The sequence below is a fragment of the Diplotaxodon limnothrissa genome, linkage group LG14 (assembly GCF_057381915.1).
Source record: "Diplotaxodon limnothrissa isolate DT_005_m linkage group LG14, D_limnothrissa_male_GT1.1, whole genome shotgun sequence".
In the NCBI taxonomy this organism is placed as follows: Eukaryota; Metazoa; Chordata; class Actinopteri; order Cichliformes; family Cichlidae; genus Diplotaxodon; species Diplotaxodon limnothrissa.
In genome coordinates, this window is record NC_140609.1 from 12,333,194 (window position 1) to 12,360,612 (window position 27,419).

Sequence of the window (27,419 nt, forward strand, 5' to 3'; positions counted from 1 at the left end):
AATGTGGATAATACTCATTATAAATGACAGGGGGATAACATACAGTCCCTTCCCAGCCACACATATTAGGACAAAGAACAGACATCAGAAAAAACAAGCCTCTATAGTAGGAAAAATAAAAATAGAAAACAATATTTGCCAATATTTGAGTATTAAAGATGTTGTAGATGTATTTAATTGGCTATATCCGCCCATCGGTTTTCTTGTGAGGACGCTGGAGCCCATCCCAGAGAACACTGAGCAAGAGTTGTGATTTAACCCTGAGGATATACTATTGGGGAAATTTATAAATATGTTGCACCATCCAGGCTTTGTTTGTGGTAGCTGGCTTAACAAAACCTAAAATCCCACCTGTAGATAACAGGTGTCACGACAGTGCTTATCAACTAGCTCTGTTAAGCTTTTCTGCTTCAGCCTTGGTTTGCGCCTATATAAAAATCTTGTGCTACACAAAACGATCCCTGTGAGCGTCGCCTACTCCAGTCAGAGATGTGATTGATTGATCATGATGATGATAAAATGGTGATTAAAAGTGTAATAGTAGTCAGGTATGCCTTAACAACCTGCATATGCAAAATAGCTTCCACCAGCTGTGAAGCTGGTGGAAGCTGTCAATTAAAAAAAAAAAAAAATCTGTGAAAATGTGGCACTTCCAGACTTTGAACCATAACTCTTAACACATGTTGAGCATAAGGTACCAGCCAGAGATCCACTTTTATGAACAGAAAACTCTGGCTTATAGCTCAACTGAGTTTGGCATCCCGTTAATCTCACCTCTTAGTCCTTAGTGGAGTTAGTGGACGGATTTTCCCAGATCCTATCACTGACTGTATGACTTAGAAGTACAAACTGTTCTAGCCTCGCTAAAATGCAGATGTGGTTCCTTGATTGGCATACAGGTTACAGGTTTATCAATGAGAGAAAAAAAAAGACTACATTTAGGTTGAGGATCTTTATCAAATGCACAGTAAACTCAGTTACAAATTCACATGCGCACACTGATGAACAACCACAGAATAATGAAAGATAAGATAAATACAACAGACATCAACACGTCCAGAGAAGCCATCAATTAGAGATCAGACATTTATCTTTATTACTATATCAACACAGGAAAAGCTAACACATGCTCTAACAATTAGTGTTGCCCTTATATTTAAGTGCATGAACTGATAATTGGTTCAGCTAAGCATCGCAGGCGAGTGTCACAGAAAGCACAAAGCGTCTCAAAGACTGTTTTCTCTGTATTATTGTAGGGCGTTTACCCCACAATGTAAAGTGCTTTGAGATGACTGCTGTTGTGATTTGGCGCTATAGAAATAAAACTGAACTGAATAGATGAGATATAGCTGATCACTCATTCACATGCCTCTCAGGGACAATTGGAGAAAATAAAATAAAAACCAATTGTGCAGAATGTTTTGGTTTGTATGCATAAACTGTAGCAACCATTACATTAGGGATTAGTTGTTCTGTTGTGAAGCATCGAGCTGAGTGTTTCCACCACTGGCAGAAACACGGCACATCACAAGGTGATTTTCTCCTTTTTGATTCTAATCAGGAACAGAATTTAGTGAATGAACATCATGCCGCATTCAGAAAGACAAACCCCTCTATGAAAGTGTAAACTTATACCGCAAACAACAAAGATGTTTACCCGTAGGCATACAAAGACTTCTTTCTGCAACCAGAGGAGTCACCCCCTGCTGCTCATTGAAATGTTACCGTCTGTGGTTCTAGTGAACACTGATAATATGCAATACATAAAGTTGAATTCTGAAGGAGGAGCAACTTCAGAGCCCCAAAGCATCTTTCGTTACTCTGCAACCCAGCAGCGCATTACCGGCCTCCACACACTCTGTCACACACGTCGCTGAAAATAAAGTGATTAAGCACAAACAGAACACACTGTAAAACAAAAACACAAAAAAGAAAACAGCAGTTCAATATTTATTAGTCTTATTACCATTCTGAGCACGGAGCCATGAGGCAGCCTTCATAGCCAGAAGCTCCCACTCGTCCTTTGCATCCATCTTGAAACCATGAAGCCAGATCAGAGCCAGAATGGTGGCCCACACTTCACTGCTGGCCTAACTCCACAAATTAAAAGCAGTGCATATGTTGAGATTGCAGGCTATTGCCCTTACACTTAGATATGATTAGCTGGAGTAAAGGAGTAAAAATTAAATAAATTAATAAATACATTATTTTTGTCTGCCAGACTTTTGCTGCTGTGTAATACTACTAATGCACTGCTGCTTAAACATCTATGACTGAATACGTGATGATTACCCACCGATGCAGGTTTCAGGTTTGCCACCTCCTTGCTGGTCTTCCCCAGCACAGAGGCCAAAGCTGGCTTCAATAACCAGCATCCAGAGGCTTCCAGCAGGGAAACCAGCTGCAGCAAAGGGTCTTTGACTGACAGCTCAGACTCTGTGGCTGTGATAAGAAAGTTACATACATGAATATCATGGTAATTTTGGGCCTGGCCAAGAAGAGCAGCAGAAATATGCCAGAAGCTTGTTGATGGCTACAAAGAGTGTGTAGTCAAGGTGCAACATGCACATTAAATATTAGTGGCAGATGTGTATAAATATGGACCCGCATGCATAATTTTGACCCTGCGTGGATTAGATTAAAAACCTGTGGACCCATGTCTTAGTTTTTAAGGCACTAAAGATGTATTCTGTACAAAATCATGCAACTCCAGAAAAAGAACAGTTCAAGAAAACATTAAAAGCACAAAATAAGTGCACATACTGTAGGTTATTGTTACAGACAGACACATGTATGTGTCTTGTATTTCATAGAGTTTTTGACATGTGTACTAGCAAAAATAAGAGAAAAAAAGAAGTAAACGTGTCACTTGTTGACTTACCCTTCCTCTGAGGTGAGCAGTTAATGCAGCCGAAGGCTGTTGATGGGGAAAAATTTCAGGCAAACCATGAAGATGTATTTTTACTTCTATGTGAAAAATGTGTGATTCACTTTTAGTTCAGTCAAAAGAAAAAAGTCTAAAATAACCTTTTGGAAGTTTACATGTGTGAATAATTTTGGTAATAACAATAATTTTCTTTTTTGGAAGGTAGGGTAGCTTTAATGACAAGAATGTAAGTGTGATGAGTGGGCAGGATGTGAGAGACAGATCCTCAGAGGACGCACACTTGTTGGGTTGATGTTAAAATTAGACCTCTCCTATTCCCAGTATGCATATGTGTGGTTTGTTTGGGTTAGCTTTTGGTTTATTTTCCATCTTTTGGGAAATTTCATTGATTTATGCTGGTGCTTGTCAATGCAGAGCTCTAAAAAGCTCTAAAAGTCAAAACCAGAATCTTAAAGTGCAATCTGAAGTTGAGGCAATAAAGTGTGAATACTTAGTAAGAAGCCTCACAGCGGCATCCTGAACGATCTGCTGATGTTCCAGAGAGGAACTTAGGAGAAGTGAACAATTATAATAACCTTAATTAAATAAAAGGCATGAATAACAAATTCCAATTCAGACCCGGATACACAGAACTCAGCTTGGAAAGTGATTAAAAACAAGAGTGAACCAAACATTTAACATTGGCAAATGTGGCATAAAGTGTCCATTACTTTGTTTCCACTTTCATTATGTTCAAATCTGCTGGGCCACAAACAAGACATCTCTTTTTTCTTCACTAAACTGTGTGTGTGTGTGTGTGTGTGTGTGTCTACACAGAGATTCAATATCTCGGAAGAGTAAATCCTTTACCTGATCTCAGTTTCTCCGTTACAGAGATCCCTGCAGAGATAAAAACCATAAAATTTCTGTTACTTTACATCCTTAACATTACATTGATGGAGCTTGGCTAAGGATCAGTTATATGTTAAGTGGGATTTATGTCCAGCAGAGGTAACGTATGCACTGTCTGCTCCACATCAGGGACTGCCCATCTGCCTGCAGTAAGCTCTGTTTCCAAATGGAGGCAACGCACAAAGTGTGCGGTACAACCGGTCTGTGTGCCACTCTTGCTTGTTCTGTTTTTGTCCATCAGCCAGCTGTAATTTTTTAACTTTAAAATTAGTTTTTTCACAGTTCTCCTGTTTCCAGCAAACTCAACTGTCTCTCCCATCTTTATTCCAGCCCACTTATCAACCAATCAGTATTCAGTACAAGATTACATCATTTTCTTCCAGCAATGTGCCGTCAAGATATTGGTGGACAGTGTGAGAAGGCGTCTGGAGAGAAACCCCTCGCCCTCTCAAACACTAATATGTACAGGAATAGACACATTTGCAGGACCATCAATCCTGCTTTAAGAAACTGAACATGTACACAGAATGTTTGCCTTTACCATTTGAGACTCTTACAATGTGGGTGTAGCTGGAAATTTGTGGCACTTCTCAGAAAAGGTAAAAAAAAAATAAAATAAAAAAAATCTATCGAGTGAAATTTGTGGAAAATCTCAAGGTCGTTGCAAGTGTGTGTGTGTGTGTCAAAAAGTAACAGTACTTACCCTTACTGATGCTTGGCTGACTCTCACAGGAATCCACCAAATTACACTGTTTTAAAGCTGTGTCACACAAAACAATCATCATCTTTATCATCATCATTTTAAAAAAGTGCTTCAAACAGAAGCGCAAACACCAGAAGAGGACAGAACGAGATAAAATAAAGTCACAATAAAGGGAGAAAGATGCAAAAGGGCAACAAAAGCAATAATACCACTAAAATATAACAAAAAAAATGATACCGATAATTTAATAAAAATTCTTTGTCTTCTAGCAATTTCTAGACACTAATGATAATGGCAATTTTATTTATATAGGACATTAGACTAGATGTGCTGAACATAAATGTTTAAAACATGTTACTGGCCTGTTACTAGTTAACCTAAGTCGTTGCAAAATATTCCTGCAGCTGTTTCTTTTTAAATGTATTTTTGCAGCGTTTTGTTGCCCCTGTCTCAATTTTTTGTGATGTGTAGCTGATATCAAATTCCAAAATACTTAATTATTATTATTGTTGTTTTATTTAGTTACCTCTTTCTTATTAACATTTGATATGTTTTCTAAATTGTATATAATTGGTCTCTGTGTTTATTTACAATTTAAAGAGCGTCCCAACTTCGGGGTTGTGAAAGAATCAGGCAAAAATTCTGTGCTTTAAGACGATGTAACTCGCTCTAGACAGGGCAGGTGTTAAGCACAAGTTGGTGATGTAATCAGATAAAAAGCGAGCCATCTTCATGACACTGAAAACTCAAATGTCAACATATTTTGCTGAGCCATTAATGACACTTCTTAGTACAGCCCTGTGCTCAAAGTAGGACTTGAAAGAAAAAAACCTCAGCAGAACTTTGAACATTCACTATTTCAGAATAAATCAAATATCAGTGCTAACACTCACTGGGTGGTGGTATCAGGGGTCCTTGTATCGCCTCACCACTGCTTTTACTAACAGCAATAAAGGCAGTAAAGGCACTGCTCACTCCTGACTGAATACTCAACTCCTCCACCTTCTTCTTCATTTCCTCATCACGCTCTCCTTTGTTGTCTCTTGCTTCCATCTCGAGGGAGCGAATCAGAGTTCGAGCAGCCAACATGTGGACTGTTAATCTGCAAACAGGGAGAAAGAAGAAGTACAGCTGGGATTCTTCTTACACTATCATCCTAATAATGTTTAATAACATGACAACAATGACATACTCACAGCTAGCTCCATCCACAAACAATGCATACAAACAAATCTTAGTATAATCTGTGCATGCTAAAATTGAATGCACAAATCTATTGAATCATTAGTTTTGAATCTGAACTTATTTCTACTCTAATAAAAAATTTATAACTGCTCCTGACCAAATGTATAAGCTAATACTACTAATTGTACCACCAGACTAACAGCTCATTTACCCAGTGTCCTCTGCAGGTCTGAGACTGAAGTGCAGCTGGTTCTCAGAGGGATGACCTGCCAGGCTGTACTTCAGCGTCACACAGCCCTCTGCTGCCTCTGAGCTCTGACACAGAATTACAGTGTTAGAAACCAACTACATCTTCACATGAACATCACTGTTAATCAGATTTCAAAACACAACAGACATCTTTCACTGTGAGAAGATGCTGCTCCTACCTGTCCAGTGAGCTGGGCATAAATCAGTGACCTCTGACCCTGGAGAATGGATGTGATTGGTGGAGTGAGGACAGTGACAGACACTTCCTTTGGTAAATCCCATGTGACTGAGATGTCAATCACAGATGGCTGCAGAGCAAATTGCAGTGATTGCATCACCTGAATAATAATTCAAAACAAAGAGTTAGGAGCTGTTTTTTTTAATGACTGGAATCACACTCTCTGATTAAATAAGTATTTGCTGTGGTTTTGTTTAATTTGACTTTGATTGTGTTTAATGTCTTACTTTTGGTTGTATCTTGTCAGTCGCAGTGATGAACTGAGCGTGACCTCCTCCTTCCTTGGATATCTTATTAATGAAAATATAGCTGGTGTTTTCTCCTGTCCCAAAAGAGAAACACCTGCAATACAACAGTTTCCATTAGATACAGAGACAACTTTTAGCACATTCTGGGAATTCTGCAGATATCTGGTACCACGCAAAAGCCTTAAGCCGTCCCTCATTTTGTTATATTTCATAAAATATTAAGTCAAGTGCCTTTTTATGCTTGAATGACTCATAAGTCAATGTCATGTGGCTTAAACAAAAACAGCCACAACCATGTTCAAATTAAAGACCTTTAGAAAGACTATTCCCCAAGACCACCTTAAATATGGCAAAAAAACAAAACAAAAAAAAAAAAAACAAAAAAAAGAAAAAAAAAGAAAAGAAAAGAAAATCTGCCTCCTTAAAAGCAAAATACTAAGAAAAGAGGGATGGATCAAGACTTTTGCACAATTTTGTAGTTATGTTTTGTGTTTTCACCTGTGAGAACTTGAATTCTTCTTCACCAGATCTATCACTTCTTTGTCGTTCTTCACCCATCCGCGAGTTAAGACAAACAGCTAGAAAGAAGAGTTTCACCATAAAACAGATGTAAAACAGTAAAACAGTTTGTGTTTAGAGCCATTTTTGGTTCTTTGTTTTAGAAACACAAATGGTTTAGGAGTAACAAACAATGCACAGTTAGTATGAAGACCAGTTACCTGAACAATAATGGTCCTGACAAGCTTTTAAAAACAGTATCTAGAATTACGTGGTAATACGGTATTACTGCAAATTGTGTGTCAATCCAAATTACATACTGCTTGTGTAACAATGGAGATCCATTTAGGATGGTGTGACATATATTTTCTTATCAGAAAGTAAATGTGCGGCTCTATGCAGATGTCCTTATACTCTCCAGTTTGTTGGGCCACTACACTAAATTTGTGTACCTTATTCAGCCAAATGTGAAAATAGTTCAAAAAGAACAAAAACACCCATCCATCTGTTTCTGTATTTGTTGGTAAGGTAAAACAGTCATGTGAAGTTGTACAGTCCCAATACAGGGAAAGGAAGTAAGTCACCATAGCTTATCTCTTTAGATTTTTAGGTAAATATATGTTCCAAGAGTACCTTTATGCAACTATTAGTTGTAATTAAGATTGGGGTGAGCTCCTAAATCTCGTGTGTGTGTGTGTGTGTGTGTGTGTGTGTGTGTGTGTGTGTGTGTGTGTGTGTGTGTGTGTGTTACCTGTCTAGGCTGATTGAGAATGCAGGGCTGGCTGTAAATATGTTTGAGGGGCTCAAGGATCTCTGTTTCTCCAAGATCAGCCTTCATCTTCTTTACTTTCTTCAGAGCCTCCTCCATGGTCTGCCGGCTGTACTCCACACTCTTACTGTCATTACACAAACACCAATACACAAGCACGTGTATTTCTTAGCAAAAACAAGAAGACTTCTGTTGGGTGAAGGAGTTACTCACGGGAAGATGTGTTCATATCTGGACCCAAAACTGTAAATGTTGAAATAGCAGCCCATTGGTAAACTCTTCAACAGGAGGAGCAGAGTGTCCTTCAGAGAAGACGAAAAAGATGGAGAAAGCCACTGTGAGAGGGACACTAGAGATTAAAGACTTCATGAGTCACACATTATGACTACCTTTGCACTGTGGATGCAAGTCTGAAGACTCCTTCTTTTGATCCTAAATCCCATACTTCCAGATCGATCCATTAAGAACACAAACTCTCCACATGAAGCCGTTGAAGACATCACAGACTGGGGGAACTCAGGGTACAGACTCACCATCACCATTGGATCACCCATCAGAGAGCCTGAAACACATGAAAAGGGGAAAAGAATGTAAACTTTATATTTTACAATATATTTAAACACTGTTATCTCCCACCGGAAGAAAGAGGACACGTTTTTAATCATCAGTTGTTAGTTTGCAAATAAAAATGTGCAAACCAACAACTCACCCGGCTCAGCAGAGGCCTGTCCTGCTTCCACCACAGCAGTGGGCTGGTGGGCGTCTTTGTAATAAATCAGCAGTTCAACATCTCTGTCAAACTTGTGTCCTGCAGCCAGCTTGACCTGCACACCACAAACACATTCATATTTATTCCTCAGTAACAAGTAACACAGACACATCAGCACTCTACCTACCGTGGCCTGGGTTTGATCAGTGTTGAGGTACTGCAGAGGGTCCAGGGAACAGTTGGACTCTACTTTAGAGATTGGACGAGGAGAGGACACTCGGGCAGAAAAAGACAGACTGTAGGGCACCAGAGAGGCTGGAACAGAAGTTACCTGGAAACCTGCACCTGCACTACCTGCACACAGTATCAGACTGATTAGAAGTAAATCTTTTGTTACAGTATCAACTTCAAGGTTCACAGAAAAATTAATTGAACCTCATGTTCTGGTTTTCTTTCTATTGTTATTTGATTTTAATACATTTCACTTCAGTTTTATTTGTATAGTACCAAATCACAGTGAAACAAAAGTCACATGAGAGTAAAAGAATTATAAATTTGATTCTGGATTTGACAGTGAACCAATTAGGAGAAGCCAGTATGGGATAAATATGTTCTCTTTTTCTAGGCCCAGTCAGTACTCTCGCTGCAGTAATAAATGCATGAACTAGTTTTTCAGCATAATTTAGTTCAATTGTTGTTTGCCATCTGGCTTCAACAATAGATAAAGCTAAGTATCATCTGCAGGGCCATATATTTGGATGTTGACTTTTAATGTTCTCTGTAAATCTCCCTCATATACACATTTACAGAAGGTGCAGTAATAAAAGCTTGTGTACATATTATGTTAGGTGCCTTTTTCATGGGCACCCAACTCAAGGGAGGAACCAGTGTTGTGTCTACACATAACAGACAACTTAGCAAAGTGGACACAATTTTAAACTGTATCTTTAGGCAGCCTGTTGCAAGTACACATCAGTTGTTCCCATTTCTTTAGCTGAAACCATGAAAAAGTAAAAAAATAACACTTTGACATTTATAAAATAATATTTTGGCACCAATAAGATGATTGCCAAAGTGCTATTAGATAAAAACTTGACATATCTGGGTAAGCTGTGCAGTGTGTCCTTAAAACATTGTGGAAACTAGACAGGTGAAGAAGTGCCAGGCCTAACAAACTATCTACAGCACATAATGATTTGAAAGTCATGTCCTTAAGAAATAGGAAAAAGATCCAGCGAACAGCTAACAGGACCCGAGGGATGGATCTGGGTCTTTAGTTGATCCATTTACTGTTCATTGAAGCTTCATCAGAAACGCTCTCAAAAGGAGGGTGGCTATCAAGAAGCCATTCTTATAAAAGGGAAAAAGGGTTCGAGGCATACGAATTTACACAAGAGGTGGACTGAAAATCAGTGGCAACAAAGGTTATCTTGACAGAGAACAACACAAAAGGCAAGCAGGATCAAAAGAAAAGCTACAGTTCTCCTACCCTGAGGTTGGTATCGAGGGTTGAGCACAGCAGGCAGACAGAACCTCAGACCATCATCAGCCTGCACAGCCAGCTCAGTGACGTACTCCAACCTGATGGAGGCGCTCTCTCCTGGAGGCAGACTGCCCACACACAGAGAGAATATATCTGGACTCTCATCACTCTCCTCCAATAGGAAGGCCTGCTGACCGGAGCTCAGAGCATCATCATACTCCTCACGAGCCTGAAGCACAGGTGATGCATGTCAGTGACATTCACTGTGTTTATTTTGAAGCTCACTTATAATCAGGTTATATTTACTGTCCAGCTCACCTTCTGTTTCTCCTTCACCTCAGCTACAATCTGCGTCTGTCCAATCTGAGCACTGAAATGACAGACAGCAGCATCTCCAGGCAGAGGGAAGACAAAAACAGCCTCTAATGGTTTGTCCTCCTTGTTCTCATAGTTCAGAGTGGAGACCACTGTAGCCACATGGTCCCTCACCTCCAGCTCCACCTCAATGCTCTTCGGAGGAACTGACAGACAAACAGAATCAAAACATCCCAACTTACAGATGGTACATTATGAATGAATTATGAAAGAGGTAGGGTCTAAGTCAATACTTCTTCCACTTTTTTTCCCTACTTTTCTAACTTCTTTAGTGTTTCAACAATTCTGGGCCTTTATAGTATTTTTTGTTTTCTGATGCAACTGAATCCACCTTCATGCCATCAGAGATGCAGGAGCGGATGTTTTTTTTTTTTTTTTTACCTGGGTCCTTCTGGGCAGTTATCAGACCACAGGATCCTGTATTTGTACCTATATACAGACAAATCATAGATTTTAGTTTACTGGAACTGATACATTTACACATTAATGTCATACAAAGGCAAACTGAGAGAATGAATACAGAAAGTGAATATGACACGGCTAAAGGATGCAATCTCAGGTCTTTTTACAAAACACCTGAACTAAAGTTTGTGATATAACCTACAGAAGAGCAGGAAGTTATTTAAAAAAAAAAAAAAAAACTATTGTATTAGTTAGATTAAAATATCTCTCTCTCTTTTCAACCTTGCACTTTGTAGACAGTCCCTGCACAATCCCCTCTGAGTCACAGTCTATAAATAAATAAAAACTTGTATTTATCTAGTTCAAAGAGTAGCACAATTTCTTCCATTTTATGGTTGGAAAATATATCAAAATTATTATTATTTTCAATTTTACTTAGTATCAGAATTTTGGTTAAATTCAATGACTGGTCAAAATATTCTCAGTAGGTTTTAAAAGGTCAGGTTTTAGAATAAAAAAAGCAACAAAATCTCAAGGGTGGGGTTTATGAGGCTGGATAAACAGGGAATTCCATACTATACTGCCTTCCGTATGGAAGACAGAAGCTGGTATATTGGAGGAAACATTGGACTACAATCAATTAAATGAAAGGTAGTAATACTATCCCATAATTCATAAAAATGATCAAAATTACTGACAAGTGACAAGAAAGTGTTGAAACTTAAAGATGATCAATTTTTTTTTTTAAAGTTAGACTAAATGCAGAGAAGACAGGGAAGTAACAAAATACTACCTGTCATTAATAAAATCTATGGAAAATAGCAAAAACTAAGACAGAAACTCAAAGAAACACACAATCCAAAAACAGTGCTAACTAAAATCTTATTCCAGCTACTACCTTTCCTTAAGGGCTTATTCTGCAAATGTCCTTCCTGATGAAACCCAAATGTAGAATTTATGTCTGTCTGGAATTAAACAAGCAACCACTTTCTCGCCGAGAATATGTTTTAACCGCTATACCCGTGGAGGAACTTCAAAAGTGCCAATTTATTGGTTAAAAAAATGACTAATTGAAAAATTGGCTTTAAAGAAGACGGACTTTGTGGCATTAAGCAATAGTTTTCCAGAATGCTTGTAGAAATAAATCCTAGTACCCGACCATTTTCCCAGGAATGCTATTTGCTTGTTGGTTAGTCAAGCCAGGCGGAGAACTATTCCTGAATTTTAAATAAATAAAGAAATTACAAGAAAGCTTCTAAGGGAGTTCAGGCTCCGCTGAAGAATAAAGGTGGCACGAACTCTGTTTTGTCTTATACACTATTTTTCAGTTTATGTTTGCACATGCTCCAGTAAAACGACTTACCTTTACTGATCTCACAGGAATCTGAAAAACTGTATTGGCGAAGGAATAAAACTGTGTGACACAAGACAAAGTTATAATCATGATTTAAAAACAGTGTCTTTGAAGTGTATTTACAGACAAGCTGTAGCAAAAAAAAAAAAAAAATCTTAATTCAATCATAAAGCCATAACAATTTTGTAAAAGAGAGTTAAAATCGGGAAAAAGATGCAAAATACAAAATAATATGTTTCAAAATGTAAAAAAAAAATCCCTGAATTTCATTTTTTGCATTATCCAAATCATGAAACGTATTCATTTCAGTATATCCTTATTTGATGTCTGCAGTACCTCAGATGTTTTATCCGTTTTCCACTAAGTCACCGAAAATAACCATTTGAACTTTCTATTGTATATCGTCATATTTTCACACTTACAAATGTAACTAATGGGTCTGAAATGGAGACGCAGCAGTGTAAAGCCTTTGATTCTATTTTACTTTTCCACAAAATAATTGCTCATAATTTCCTGCAACCACCAGGTGGTGGTGAAGAGTCTTTTTCTCTCACATACACACAGTGGCTAAAATAAGTATTAAACATGTCACCAATTTTCCAAGTTAATGTATTTTTAAAGGTGCTACTGACATGAAGCTCTAACCAAAAATCATTAACAACTCATCCAATCCAAAAATACTAAGAAATCAAGCCAAACGTGTCCATAAATTCTGTGTAAAAATGAGAAATGACACAGGGGAAAAACGCATGAAGAAAGGGACGAGCAAAAGGGCATGGAAAGAAGAATATCTATCAGTAATTAAAAAGCAGTTCTGACACTTAGTGCAAATTAATATCAGTTGCTTCAGTCCCAACTGATGGCCTCTGGAAAGGTGTCTCATTACCAATGTGTCACACAAGAAACATCTCGTGATGGGTAAAACAAATGAGCTCTCACAAGACTTTGGCAACCTTATTGTTGCTTCCAGCGAGCACTACTGGGGCCATGTGCATGCACTGCACATTTTGTGCTGCTGTGACTTCATGCATACCTTCCTTCAGCTGTGTTAGTAAGATACAGCTCTGCAGACTACATGTGTAAAACTCATCTCGTAAGTAGAGGCCTACATTTTGCATATTTTAAAGAGTGATTTTGAACTGAAACTCTCAATATAACTTGCTCAAGACCAATTAAGTGTTCGGCATAAGTTACCACTGTGAATGAACAAGGTAAAAAGAAATCTACCTTCCTGGCAATGAAAACTCCAACTCAGAGGTCAAAATATGGTGCTAATAATCATGTTTCACAGTACATCCTTCTGAGCTCATGTTGTGTTAATAAAGTAGGGCTTGAAAGGACAAGCAAAACAACATTCAGTGTTTCAGAATACAGAAAATATAAATGTGAATACTCACGGTTTGCTCGACATTCTATGCTTATCAGGGGTCCTTGTATCGCCTCACCACTGCTTTTACTAACAGCAATAAAGGCAGTAAAGGCACTGCTCACTCCTGACTGGATACTCAACTCCTCCACCTTCTTCTTCATTTCCTCATCACGCTCTCCTTTGTCGTCTCTTGCTTCCATCTCGAGGGAGCGAATCAGAGTTCGAGCAGCCAACATGTGGACTGTTAATCTGCAAACAGGGAGAAAGAAGAAGTACAGCTGGGATTCTTCTTACACTTTCATCTTGCCAAAATAAATTCAAAAATGATATATTTAATGCAACTTATTAATGAACAGAAATCTATGGAAGCCCGTTTCCGCCACTAAAAAAAAAAAAAAAAAAAAAAAAAAAAAGCTAGTATCCATAACTCGAAATTTCGAGTTATTTTCTCGAAATTTCGAGTTAGCTCTGCCAATCAAATATACGTGAATGAGGTCGCTTTCTTGTTACCCGGAAGCATATGGCGCAGGACCGCGCACTCAAAAACGGATCCCAACAAATTAAAGTATGTTTGCTGATAGTAACACCATGTGATTCAGCTAATAACACAGGGATTTCATCATTTGTGAAGCCAGGCTGAAAACACTCAGCAATCTGTGCATTCACAACTGGATGTAATACCGGTAGCTTAGCTGTAGCATTTGTAGCTGAGGGCTTCAGCTTCCGGGTAACATGGAAATGACGTCATTCACGTAGATTACTGATTGGCAGCGCTAACTCAAAATTTCGAGAAAATAACTCGAAATTTCGAGAAAATAACTCAAAATTTCGAGAAAATAACTCGAAATTTTGAGTTATGGATCCTTTTTTTTTTTTTTTCAGTGGCGGAAACGGGCTTCCATAGAAATCTGACATGAAATTAACTTTTTTTCTTTATCCTACAAAAATACATGTAGTAGTTAGGTGCTCTTGTGCTCTGAGTTAAAAGCAAATGCAGTCACGTTGACATATGCATAATGCTTTATTCTGTTTTCATATCTAATTCTGACACTAGATATGAACTCATTTACCCAGTGTCCTCTGCAGGTCTGAGACTGAAGTGCAGCTGGTTCTCAGAGGGATGACCTGCCAGGCTGTACTTCAGCGTCACACAGCCCTCTGCTGCCTCTGAGCTCTGACACAGAATTACAGTGTTAGAAGTCACGTTAATTACTGTCATCAAATACCTAAACAACAACATGAGAGGTAGGGGTGCAACGATACACAAAATTCACGGTTCGGTTCGATACTTTGGTGTCACGGTTCGATATTTTTTTCGATACAAAAAAAAAATGTTCATGCCTTTTTAATTTGTCATTTATTAAATTTTCACAGCACATTCTGCACCACTTCTTTGTGCGTTCATCATTTGTTTGAAGCCAGCTCACCTCCTGCAACTACTTTTCCGAGAATACGTGCTTCTTTTGTAGTTCGGACTCCTGACATTTCATTGGAGGTGGAGGAACATCACAGTAATTGCTTAAAGGAGCTTCTTCGACATCTTTAAGAGTTCTAAACAAACGTCTGTCCTCCTCCAGAAAATCTTATGTACGCAAACACGCATTGCAACTTCTTATCTTGTGCACGTTTTTTATTTTGACAGCGAATGCGCACCTGCGGACCACTTATGTGCAGCCCTGGTTATTTAGCTCGTCATATTGCAGCCACAGAAATTCTTTTGTCCATGAAACCATAAAGCTGCACTTTCTTTTTGCCTTATAGTCTGATTTGTCATAACTTTACAGTTTTGTGTTAAGCTTTTCTTTGGCTGTCACTTCTTCACCCTGACCTGTCTTATTTGGCTCAGCAGAACTAAAATATATATCCTGCTGCTTTTACACACACACACATAACGGTCAGCGATTCTCTGCGCGATCAACCTCTCACATGTTTAAGCTTGCTGCGGGAGAGTTCACTTGTCATGTTTGCATAGTAAGCTAACGATTGATAAGACAATGTCAGAGGAATTGGTGCGCAAATTATCATCACTCACAGATCAGTGCTGTCGCTCTCTATACACAGTTCACCCGATTGCAAAGTGAAAGCAAAAAACAAGCGCAAATTCAAACGCGATTTCAATATGTCACATATTGACAGTGGCTCACCGATGCCAATGACATAATTACCCAGCTACATTTCCGAAAGAATGCAAAAGCATTGACATATATTTTTCCTTCCTACGATAGGCCGACGGGCAGGGCAGAGATAGATTTTGGTAGCCCGACTGGGAAAATCGCTAGCTCCGGGACGTCGGGCTAGCGATATTGCAAGCCCTGTATCTGATTGAGGAATCACTCATCTTTGGAAAAGAGAGTTTATTACAGAGAAATGGCTCTTTCCAAAATAAAAGCTATACTATACGCTTCTTCTGGGCTATATTCTCAGCAGCATATTAAACATATCAGGTCCCATAAGGAGAATCATGTGCTAACGGCTGTCTAAATGACTCGGGTAAAGTCTGTAGCATGCGTGCTTGTTGTTTTTGTCTGCTTCCACTTGTCTTTGCACTAGGATGATGTCGGAAGGAAATGTGCAGTCATATTCATTGTGTTCACACTAGTGTTGTCAGTGTTAATCTGAAATGAAGTTAACGCCACAACACGGCAAATCTCCGTTAACGAGCTACCGCGGATCGCCCCGTGTGTGGGGCTGGACGGCCAACACGTTAACGAGCTAACTGCGCTAACGCAGTAGTTCCCACCCATGTAATTGAGCATTGCCTGGCACATCCAACATACTGTCTTCAGGGTCATACTTCACATGAAAACCAAAATAGTTCCAAACGCCAGATCTGAATGAGGGTGGGGGAGGTTCAATTTGCCATGTTGCAACGAGAGCTTAACCTCTGTCTGGCTAGCTTGCCCTGCGCTCAGTGAATCTGCACTCGACAGTGCAGCCTAGGCGGAGCAGTCGAGTGCAGATTCACTGAGCGCTCAACACAGACAGCATCGTCAGAAGGAAAGTTGATAAAATAAATTAAAAATTTTGTATTGTTCGATACATATGCTTACCGAACCGAAAGCACTGTATCGAACGGTTCAATATCGATACGAGTATCGTTGCACCCCTAATGACAGGCTGCTGCTCCTACCTGTCCAGTGAGCTGGGCATAAATCAGTGACCTCTGACCCTGGAAAAGTGTTGTGATTGGTGGAGAGAGGACAGTGACAGACACTTCCTTTGGTAAATCCCATGTGACTGAGATGTCGACCACAGCTGGCTGCAGAGCAAATCGTAGCGACTGCATCACCTGACAACAACAAGAATTAGAAAAAAAAAAATACATTTATGGGTTTTTTTTTTTTAATCATTCTGTCCTAATAATAACATCATGTTGTCTTTTTATGATGACAATTATTATGACTTATTGTCTTACTTTTGGTTGCATCCTGTCAGTCCCTGTGATGAACTGAGCGTGACCTCCTCCTTCCTTGGCCATCCCATTGATGAGAGCAGAGCTGGCCCCTTCCCCAATCCCAAAAGAGAAACACCTGCAATACAACAGCTTTTGTTGTGTACACAGAGGACATGTTGGACATTCTGGTAATTGTGTAGATATAACAGTTTTTTTGTAGTTTCACCTGTGAGAATCTGAATTCTTCTTCACCAGATCGATCACTTCTTTGGTGTTTCCCACCTGTCCATCAGTAAAGACAAACAGCTGGAGAGGAGAGTTGGCACATAAGGACATAACATCAGACCCAGAAACACACAACTAGTTCTGAGAGCTGAGTTAAGTTTCAAAAACAAAAATACTTTCATGGTAATACACAATAAACAAGCAAACAAAAGAGCAGAACTGTTTCCTGGACACTACACTAACTTTGTATAACTGTTCAAGCTGGGCGTTTAAAAAAAGTGCATTAATAGTCAGTGTAATGTCAGTGTATATGTCTGTGTTACCTGTCTGGGCTGATTGGGAATGCAGGCCTGGCTGTAAATATATTTGAGGGGCTTCAGGATCTTTGTTCCTCCAAGATTAGCCTTCATCTTCTTTATTTTCTTCAGAGCCTCCTCCATGGTCTTCTGGCTGTACTCCACACTCTTACTGTCATTACACAAACACCAATACACAAGTACATGTACTTCGTATCAAAAACAGACTTTTGTTGGGCTGACTGATGTGAGGCAGAGACTCACGGGAAGATGTGTTCATATTTGGACCCGAAACTGTAAATGTTGAAATAGCAGCCAATTGGTAAACTCTTCAACAGCAACAGTAGAGTGTCCTTAAGGGAAGAGGGAAAAGATGGTGAGGCCACTGTGTGAGAGGCACATCATGAAATTAAAGATTTCAGAGTAAACTTATTATGAATACCTTGGCACCGTGGATGCGAGTCTGGCGAGGAAATCCGTGGTTCCTAAATCCCATACTTCCAGATCGATCCACTAAGAACACAAACTCTCCACATGGAGCCATTGAAGACATCACAGACTGGGGGAACTCAGGGTACAGACTCACCATCACCACTGGATCACCCATCAGAGAGCCTGAAAATGAGAGACAGAAAAAGAAAATTACATAAATGCTTTTTATTCCAACACATAAACTGTTTGTTAAAAAGTAAGGATAATGAAATGTGTATTTGCAAACTAAAAACTTTCACTCACCCGGCTCAGCAGAGGCCTGTCCTGCCTCCACCACAGCAGTGGGCTGGTGGGCGTCTTTGTAATAAATCAGCAGTTCAACATCTCTGTCAAACTTGTGTCCTGCAGCCAGCTTGACCTGCACACCACAAACACATTCATATTTATTCATCAGTAAGAAGTAACACAGACACATCAGCACTCTACCTACCGTGGCCTGGGTTTGATCGGTGTTGAGGTACTGCAGAGGGTCCAGGGAACAGTTGGACTCTACTTTAGAGATTGGACGAGGAGAGGACACTCGGGCAGAAAAAGACAGACTGTAGGGCTCCAGAGAGGCTGGAACAGAAGTCACCTGGAAACCTGCACCACCTGTACACAGTATCAGACTGATTAGAAGTAAATCTTTTGTTACAGTATCAACTTCAAGGTTCACAGAAAAATTAATTGAACCTCATGTTCTGGTTTTCTTTCTATTGTTATTTGATTTTAATACATTTCACTTCAGTTTTATTTGTATAGTACCAAATCACAGTGAAACAAAAGTCACATGAGAGTAAAAGAATTATAAATTTGATTCTGGATTTGACAGTGAACCAATTAGGAGAAGCCAGTATGGGATAAATATGTTCTCTTTTTCTAGGCCCAGTCAGTACTCTCGCTGCAGTAATAAATGCATGAACTAGTTTTTCAGCATAATTTAGTTCAATTGTTGTTTGCCATCTGGCTTCAACAATAGATAAAGCTAAGTATCATCTGCAGGGCCATATATTTGGATGTTGACTTTTAATGTCCTCTGTAAATCTCCCTCATATACACATTTACATAAGGGGGACGTAAACCCAGGTATGAGAAGGTGCAGTAATAAAAGCTTGTGTACATATTATGTTAGGTGCCTTTTTCATGGGCACCCAACTCAAGGGAGGAACCAGTGTTGTGTCTACACATAACAGACAACTTAGCAAAGTGGACACAATTTTAAACTGTATCTTTAGGCAGCCTGTTGCAAGTACACATCAGTTGTTCCCATTTCTTTAGCTGAAACCATGAAAAAGTAAAAAAAATAACACTTTGACATTTATAAAATAATATTTTGGCACCAATAAGATGATTGCCAAAGTGCTATTAGATAAAAACTTGACATATCTGGGTAAGCTGTGCAGTGTGTCCTTAAAACATTGTGGAAACTAGACAGGTGAAGAAGTGCCAGGCCTAACAAACTATCTACAGCACATAGTGATTTGAAAGTCATGTCCTTAAGAAATAGGAAAAAGATCCAGCGAACAGCTAACAGGACCCGAGGGATGGATCTGGGTCTTTAGTTGATCCATTTACTGTTCATTGAAGCTTCATCAGAAACGCTCTCAAAAGGAGGGTGGCTATCAAGAAGCCATTCTTATAAAAGGGAAAAAGGGTTCGAGGCATACGAATTTACACAAGAGGTGGACTGAAAATCAGTGGCAACAAAGGTTATCTTGACAGAGAACAACACAAAAGGCAAGCAGGATCAAAAGAAAAGCTACAGTTGTCCTACCCTGAGGTTGGTATCGAGGGTTGAGCACAGCAGGCAGACAGAACCTCAGACCATCATCAGCCTGCACAGCTAGCTCAGTGACGTACTCCAACCTGATGGAGGCGCTCTCTCCTGGAGGCAGGCTGCCCACACACAGAGAGAATATATCTGGACTCTCATCACTCTCTGTCAATAGGCAGACCTGCTGACCGGAGCTCAGAGCATCATCATACAATTCACGAGCCTGAAGCACAGGTGACACATGTCAGTGACATTCACTGTGTTTATTTTGAAGCTCACTTATAATCAGGTTATATTTACTGTCCAGCTCACCTTCTGTTTCTCCTTCACCTCAGCTACAATCTGCGTCTGTCCAATCTGAGCACTGAAATGACAGACAGCAGCATCTCCAGGCAGAGGGAAGACAAAAACAGCCTCTAATGGTTTGTCCTCCTTGTTCTCATAGTTCAGAGTGGATACCACTGTAGCCACATGGTCCCTCACCTCCAGCTCCACCTCAATGCTCTTCAGAGGAACTGACAGTCAAACAGAAACATCCAAATTTACAACACATCTTAACTTGGTCAAACCAGTTAAATGGACTGGTTCTTATACAGCACTTTTCTACTCTATCTCAAAGCACTTTACACAACTTGTCTCATTCACCCATTTGCACAAGCACTTTTTTCTATACTCTTTCCATGGAAGTGCACAGGCAATCATGCGCCAATAGATGCATCAGAAAGCAACTTGGGGTTGGTACATGGCCCAAGGATATTTGGCATGCAGACTGCAACAGACGGGGGTCGAACCTCCAAATTGGTAAGCAACCTGCTCTACCTCCTGAGCTACAGCCGTCCCCCCCCCAATCTCCTATGAAATTGTATTTATTAAGTGATGTTTTACCTGGTTCCATCTGGACACTGCGTAGACCACAGAACACCATCTTTGTACCTATTCACAGCTAAATCAGAGATTTAATTTGAACATGATCGTTATACTGACACGTAACTTTCATTAAAATATAGCCAGCCTGAATACAACATAAAGTGATTAAGATATATCTGAAAGACTTAACCTGAGGTCATTTTCAAAATATCAGAATAAAAACAAAGAAAAGCAATCATCCTTAAAGATATAAATGGAAATATTATAACTTGAAAAAAACTTTGAAAGATATTTTTGTTGTTGTGTGGGCAAATAAAATCTCTCTTTTTTTTTTCAGATATTACTCTGACGGGCAATAAAATGGAAAAGACCCACCATGTGGAGACACTACGATCTATGAAGAAGGCTAATTTCGATCAAAGATTCTGATGCGTCATCTTAACCTTCATAAAACACATGGAATAAATTCCTACCTCTTAAAACACTGACGTTGGTCCAGCAAATACTTTCCTCCTGCTGTTTGTGACGTAAACGCGCTCGTTTCTAAAACAGTCGCAGTAAAAGGTCCAGCCGAAGACAGAGATGTCCACTTGTGCTCTGCAGACAGCTGTGGAAAAAAACACAGTTCTGAGGGCTGGGACAGTCAGGTGGGCGAGGCTTCAGCAGCCAGCCGAAGTAATCAAGTGCATCTACCAGCTGCTGCTCACCAGCGCAGTTAATATCAATTAACGTCAGTGAGCAGAGAGGAAGCAACAGCCACATAACAGCAACACAGTGCGGTGTTAGAAAAAGTCACTGTGTTTTCCACGAAGTTTTTTATGCACTGCATGAAAAACCCTAATTTGTTACAATTACCAAATACCAGTTTACAATAAACACAAAAATCAGAAACCAAAAACATGAAATTAAAAAGTAATTAAATCAGGATGGATTTTATGGCACAACACTAAATTTAAAGCAGTATGAAGTAGGGGTGGGCGATATAAACGATATAAGATACAAACGATATAAATTTGGCCAACGGTAGAGATTTTGACTATACCGCTGTATCGCCATAGCGCATATTGATGATGTCATCAAGCTGCGCCTGTTTTGGTCGAAAGCGTCACAGCGGCTACAACCGTTATCATCTGCAAATTAAGCCGGGAGACAGTCATAGCAAAGAGATGAAGCACTTTTGAAATATTGGGAAAGCCAAAAACTCTGCTTCACCTCCGTAACATTGATTCATTAATGTTGAATTCTCTCGTAGCTGTTCTATTCCCATATTGTTGCAGTACATTAATAACTACCTTGTATTGTGGATGAATAATCTCAGTTGTTCTCCTGACTGACGTTTGCCCCGTGTATAGCATCCTGCTTTGCGATTGCATTTGTCCCTAACCACCAGAATCCCTCACGTTAACTTTTATCGAGTAGAAAAAAAGTTGGCGTTCATCATCCAGCTTCACTGTGCTAATGTTATGCTAACATAGCTGTGTCGCTAGCAATCACGTAGCACAACATTATATACCAGGTAGTCCAACTTCAGTAACCCTGCAAACGCCACTGATGTTTAGTTTTCTGTCTTCATTTATGTCAGAAGTGGTAGCAGAGCTGTATGTTTTAATTAGTTTAAAAAATCTCTCAGTCAGAACATGGTGTGTCATGTTTAGGTGGAAACTAGCAAGCTAACTTCCTGTTAACTTCTAACTCCGTTAAATTTAATAACTTCTGTTTTCATGGATGCCTGGTTGTTAAACTTAATTGTTACACCTAGTAAAGCAACAACGCTGATGATTTTATTAAAGATGAAAGAATTTAGACCATTTTTAACTCTCAATGTTCGTTTGACTTTGGGACCTGAAGGGACGGAGTTTTGGACCCAGATTACTCCGCGAAGCTCCTCACTACGGCAGCCGTAATGCTCTGACAATCCATCAAAACATTTTTGAACAGATTTCTGCACGCCCAAATCGGTTCCAGGTCAGTAAGCACAACCAGAATTCATACATAAGGCACACTCGATTTTTGAGAAAATTAAAGGATTTTAAGTGTGCCTTATAGTGTGGAAAATACGTTATACAGAAGAAAATAATATATCGGGATATATATATCGTTACCACACGTGCTTCAAATTATATCACGATATGGATTTCATGCCATATCTCCCAGCCCTAGTATGAAGTCAGTAAACCAAACCCTCAGAGCCCCAGAGTTTCTCTTTTGATGCTGTAACCCAACAGGACTTTTCCAGCTTCAACACACTCTGTCACACACAGTGCTAAAAACACAGTTATTACAAGAAAGCATGTGGAAAAACAGCTGATCGTAGCCATGGCATATTGTTAAAATAAACACACTTTATCAGCTATTATCATGGTTTCTACCATTCTGAGCACGGACCCATGAGGCAGCCTTGACAGCCAGAAGCTCTTGAAGCCATGAAGCCGGATCAGAGCCAGAATAGTGGCCCACACATCACCGGTAGCGTAAATCAACAAATTAAAGGAAATCAAATTAAACAGAAAAAACACAAAAACATCAGAAAGATGCATACACTTATCACAGACATGAACGTCATGATAATTTGCGACCTTTTATGATTTGTTTGCACATTTCTTTTTCGAGGATCGAATGATTGTACAGCAGACATCAAGAATTTCATGGATAAGCTTTAATTTATCTTGGATTTTGTCCAATCTAATAACAATAATTGTTATGAGGGCTTCTATATCAACTCCAGAACACGGTAACTTATTTACTAAGATGCGTGTGAAAATGTCCTGATTAGACCTCAAAAGGTCCTCGTGGTCAAAGGGTTATATTAACTGTAGCAGAACTGAATTTGAATTTAAGTGTCACGGCTAATGGAAAGCATGGACTCAAGCGCAGAACTCTGGATACAAAGCAGACAGTGCGTTTATTTACAGTGCTCAAATACAGTCTTAAACAAAGAAGGGCAATTGTCCAAAGGTGATTTTCTCCCAATTCCCGAAGGTGGTGCACATGAGTTAGTGATGTGCGATACCACTGATTTCCTTTCCGATCCGATACCAAGTAATATTCAGGGTGGTATCGATGATACTGATACGGTCTTTCACTACTCGGGTTAAACATGATATATAAGTCACTTTGATAACTTCAAAATGTTATTGTTTGGCTTTTTCAGTGTTTTATTTGTTCGTGACTAAATCGGTTTGGCTGAGATTAAAGTTATTAGATTAGATTAAATTAAATTTAACTTCATTATTCCCTCGGGAGGGTTCCTTCAGGGTTTTCACACAGCTGAATAAACATCAAACAATAATTAAACAGAAGAGTTTACGTCAGTGCCCGGTTATATATTAGATAGCCAGGAGCAGACGGCAGAGTTTCACTCCACCGAGGGAGCTCGTGACGTACTACCCTACTACTTTCTTTAGACCGCCAAGGTCGGGTCCTCAGGTGGAAGCAGCCTCTGAATTTGGACACCCCCGCTGTTTCCGGGCCGGCCAATAATAATGGTGACATTTAACGTATTTTATCCGATCAATAAACCCTGTAAAATGTATTTATCACCCCCCAACAGCCCTTTTGAATGCCTCCCTAGTATGGCCACAACACCTCACTCTTGGAGCACTTTTTTTGCCACATGTATCGCAAACCACGTCTCAGCTGTTTGTGGAGGTAAAATACGTCCGCACAATTACGCTCAGCCATTGTTGTGAGTGCGCACGCCAAGGGGCTGCGAGACATTTATACAGCCATATTTTGCACATGACTATGAAAGGCGGAAGAGGAAGTAGTTCCTCTGAATGTAGACAATCCGAATGTTATAGTTTCTTTCCACTGTGTTCCTGTTAATGATAAACTACAAATTTACTCTAAATTACTAAAATATCGATATTTTAATGTGAGAATCGATTATAGAACATAAATTACTGGTATCGGAGGAATTGATATTTCAGGATGATCCGCACATCACTACCAGTGGTGTGCGATACTGCATATTTTGGTATCAATCCGATACCAAGTAAATGCGGGCCAGTATTGCCGATATCAATGCCGATACCGATACTTTTCAATAAATAAGGTGGATACGTCATTGAATTGCTAAGTCTCAATTAATTTTTATAACCTTAAGTGTTTTTTGTGATGGTTCATTTTTTATTATTAAATAGTTAAAACCCAGGACATAATTAGGATAAAGTTTATAATTAAATAGAAAATGCTTTCTTATTGTGGCTGCTCTGCGATGCCACTGCAGGTGAGATGGACTCACCTGTACCGCGTCTATAATCACGCCTGGCTGGCTTAAAACCTGTGCTCTGCTTGTATTGTTGTTAGTGATGTGTACAGCTGGCGAGCTGCAGCCGTTGTACTAATGTACTGTTAGAGAAATCGTGTGATTATTGTAACGGTGGACAGCGCACGGGAAGGACCGGTTCGGGGTGAGCTGGAGGCTGGCGGGACCTGCCAAGCTGGAGACGGAGGTGCGGGGGGGTCCTGCTACATCCGAGGGCAGCGTGCTGTCCGGTCCAGCCTCTCTTCCAACAGAGGCCGGCACGCTGCGTGGTACTGCGCGCCGACCACCTGCTCAGCTGCCTGTGAGCCCCGGCTCACTTCCATGCCTGCTGCCCCGCTGCTGTTTGCCACATGGGTGGCTACCTGGGGCGCCGATGGTCCGGGCCGATTCCCTCGCCTGCTCGCGGAGGGGGTGAGTAGGTTAGGCTCTGTCTCAGGGGCAAAGGGGGTATATGGCGGGGTACATTCTGAGATGGACTCACTTGCACGGCATCTACAATCATGCCTCGCCGGCTTAAAACCTGTGCTGTGTTCTGTGTTGTTGTTGATTGTGATGTGTACAGCTGGCAGCAGGAGAGCTGGAGCAGAATGTACTGTTACAGCAGCCATGTGATTATTGTAAGAATAAATCATGCTGTGAAGCATGAAAATGCCATCAGGTCTGCCGTGGCGGTTTACTCATTTTATTTTTATTTTTTTAATAAAAAATTTACAATAAATTGTGCAAACCAGTAAACAAATCAAAACAAGTACTGCTGGGAAACTATAATACAAAATTTACAATTAAAATTCTCAACAACAATAACAGCTGATAAAAATATAAATAATATGTAAACAACTTAACAACCCCCAACTTGTCTAAGTCACGTGACAGCGCAACATGTCAACACAAGAGGGGGAAGAGGGAGCAAAGTGCGTCTGCTCTGCGCTGACACAGGAGCAGCAAGTCCAGCGACCTTTGCCAAAAGCACAGCATTACAAACAAGAGCGGAACTTAAAAGTAAAGAATCGATCTCACCAGCCTAGTATTGATTCGATACCGATGCCAACTTGGTATCGATATAATCGATATTTGGATCGATCTGCCCACCACTAATCACTACTCTTCAGTGAAAATCCGTGTGTGCTCCTTCCGTGTGTGTTTCTCCTCCCGAGTGATAAAACCAGCGAGCCCTTTTCTCCGCTCTGTACTTCTCCACCTGATGGACGAGCAACAACAACATCTGATGAGAAGGCTAGCCTGACTATGCTAAGTCACAGAATTGCGAGCACACTAAACTACCAAGCTTCAAGTACAATCCAGCGTCGACTGCCGTCTGGTAAATACCTCAGCCCAAGCGAGGAAAGATTAGCAGCAGCTGGGTGGTGTGTTGGCAGCCGAGCGGAGACGCTTCCCGGTCAGGGGTCGGCCATTCTCTCCCGGAGGCGTGGCCAGACCTGGAGTAGGGGGGGAGGGGAGGAGAGGGAGACACACACACAAGCAGGACCGTCCGACCATGACATTAAGCTGATGATGCTGACGTTCATTCCTTGAATTCCAACTGTATATTGTCTAATCTAAAGACACCATAAACAGTGTACTGTCAGTGTATAGAGATGAAAAACAGTTAGGACAACTTATGAAATATCTGCTTACATCTTGTTGAATTCAGTTGTGTGCATCCACAAAGAGCAACAGATCAGCTGATTACAGCCTGTAATTTTGATGATCACTGGGTTTTTATTTGTTTGGTTGTTATGGGAGTCACGTGGGTGCTAGCGGTGACATAAATGGGCGTTGTCAGTCTGTCATTCACTGGTTTTGATTTTGACAGAGAGGAGGGCTGGGTAGCCGTACTTTTTGTTGACCGCTGCACAACATGTTTCGCCTTGTTACATTAGAGCCTGTGACGTTGTAAGAGTCTGAATCAGGAGCCGATGACATTACTCTGTAAACTCTCAAAGCACTTTAATAAACAAACAAACAATTCCACCTCTCGCATTATTGCGTAAAGTTGACAGCGCGTCAGGCAAATAGGCAGGCTTCATCCCCGGCCTCTAGCGACTGTGGAAGTCGGTACAGTGGGTGAATTCAGTAACCTGTGCCGTTTGCCTAGAGGGGGGCAGAGGGAAGAGACCAGTGGATGTCCTCCAGAGGCGGCAGAGGCTGGCCAGTGAAGTCCTGAGCAGTTTTTATCACCCTCTAGAGAGTTTCGCTGTCTGCTGCTGAGCTGTTCCCAAACCAGACAGTTATACAGTACAACAGGATGCTTTATATTGAGAGTAGAAATGCTCTAATAGATTTGCAGACAGGTGGGGCTTCTTCAGTATTCTGAGGAAATAAAGTCCCTGTTGTGCCTGTTTTATAATAGGAGCACCATTCGTTGTCCATTTAAGGACCTCATTGATGGCAACTCCCAGAAATATAAAGCAAGCACCCCCTCATCCTCCTCACCTCCAGATTCCAGTGGCCTGAGCGCCCCTCTCTGTCGCCTGAAAGCAATGACTACTTTTGGTTTTTTAATATTTAGGGAAAGGTTTTTATAAGAGCACCAATCAGATACTGACTTGATGTCAGATGTTCTTTTTATATTATTATTTTGTGGACATCAGATATCTGATATCAGCAGAGATGGGAAGTAAAAACCTAAAAACATTGAAGGTTAAGCAGTGATTCTTTTTTTCTGTTTAAAATCAAAACTTTGTGAGTTTTTATTTCAAATAATAGCTGATGAGCTTCATCTCCATATTCTACCAGTTGGTGATGGTAATTCATCATCATTTGAA

The 27,419-nt window shown here is 40.2% G+C and overlaps 2 protein-coding genes across 2 annotated transcripts; both read right to left on the bottom strand.

Annotated features, from left to right (window-relative positions):
* Positions 1-997: 997 nt before the first annotated feature.
* Positions 998-13,662, bottom strand: LOC146618501 (von Willebrand factor A domain-containing protein 5A-like). Its single transcript, XM_085371506.1, has 22 exons — positions 13,655-13,662; positions 13,437-13,609; positions 12,001-12,051; positions 10,617-10,664; positions 10,179-10,381; positions 9,867-10,089; positions 8,565-8,731; positions 8,378-8,492; positions 8,058-8,230; positions 7,882-7,970; positions 7,651-7,795; positions 6,900-6,979; positions 6,381-6,495; positions 6,095-6,253; positions 5,878-5,981; positions 5,375-5,583; positions 4,482-4,538; positions 3,737-3,766; positions 2,882-2,917; positions 2,297-2,442; positions 1,967-2,090; positions 998-1,873 (listed from the first exon to the last, which is right to left on the bottom strand). Exons 1-22 carry the CDS (start codon positions 13,660-13,662, stop codon positions 1,794-1,796), a joined length of 2,535 nt encoding a protein of 844 aa, XP_085227632.1. The 3' UTR covers positions 998-1,793.
* A 764-nt stretch (positions 13,663-14,426) lies between these two features.
* Positions 14,427-26,064, bottom strand: LOC146618502 (von Willebrand factor A domain-containing protein 5A-like). The gene is made up of 14 exons (XM_085370338.1): positions 25,672-26,064; positions 20,861-20,994; positions 20,406-20,463; positions 19,833-20,035; positions 19,521-19,743; positions 18,198-18,358; positions 18,011-18,125; positions 17,718-17,890; positions 17,540-17,628; positions 17,303-17,447; positions 16,981-17,060; positions 16,776-16,890; positions 16,491-16,649; positions 14,427-14,534 (listed from the first exon to the last, which is right to left on the bottom strand). Exons 3-14 carry the CDS (start codon positions 20,443-20,445, stop codon positions 14,427-14,429), a joined length of 1,611 nt encoding a protein of 536 aa, XP_085226464.1. The 5' UTR covers positions 20,446-20,463; positions 20,861-20,994; positions 25,672-26,064.
* Between the last annotated feature and the right edge of the window lie 1,355 nt (positions 26,065-27,419).

What these genes read in the sequence shown, in the direction of transcription:
- LOC146618501 (XM_085371506.1), bottom strand. An exon ending in CCCTCGATACCAACCTCAGG is followed by an intron (nt 8,732 to 9,866) that starts GTAGGAGAACTG and finishes TACTGTGTGCAG; the next exon opens with GTAGTGCAGGTGCAGGTTTC. An exon ending in AAGAATTCAAGTTCTCACAG is followed by an intron (nt 6,496 to 6,899) that starts GTGAAAACACAA and finishes GTTGTATTGCAG; the next exon opens with GTGTTTCTCTTTTGGGACAG.
- LOC146618502 (XM_085370338.1), bottom strand. Translation starts at nt 20,445, where the DNA reads ATGGTGTTCTGTGGTCTACGCAGTGTCCAGATGGAACCAG. An exon ending in CAGTGTCCAGATGGAACCAG is followed by an intron (nt 20,036 to 20,405) that starts GTAAAACATCAC and finishes TTTGACTGTCAG; the next exon opens with TTCCTCTGAAGAGCATTGAG. An exon ending in ATGCCCAGCTCACTGGACAG is followed by an intron (nt 14,535 to 16,490) that starts GTAGGAGCAGCA and finishes ATTCTGTGTCAG; the next exon opens with AGCTCAGAGGCAGCAGAGGG.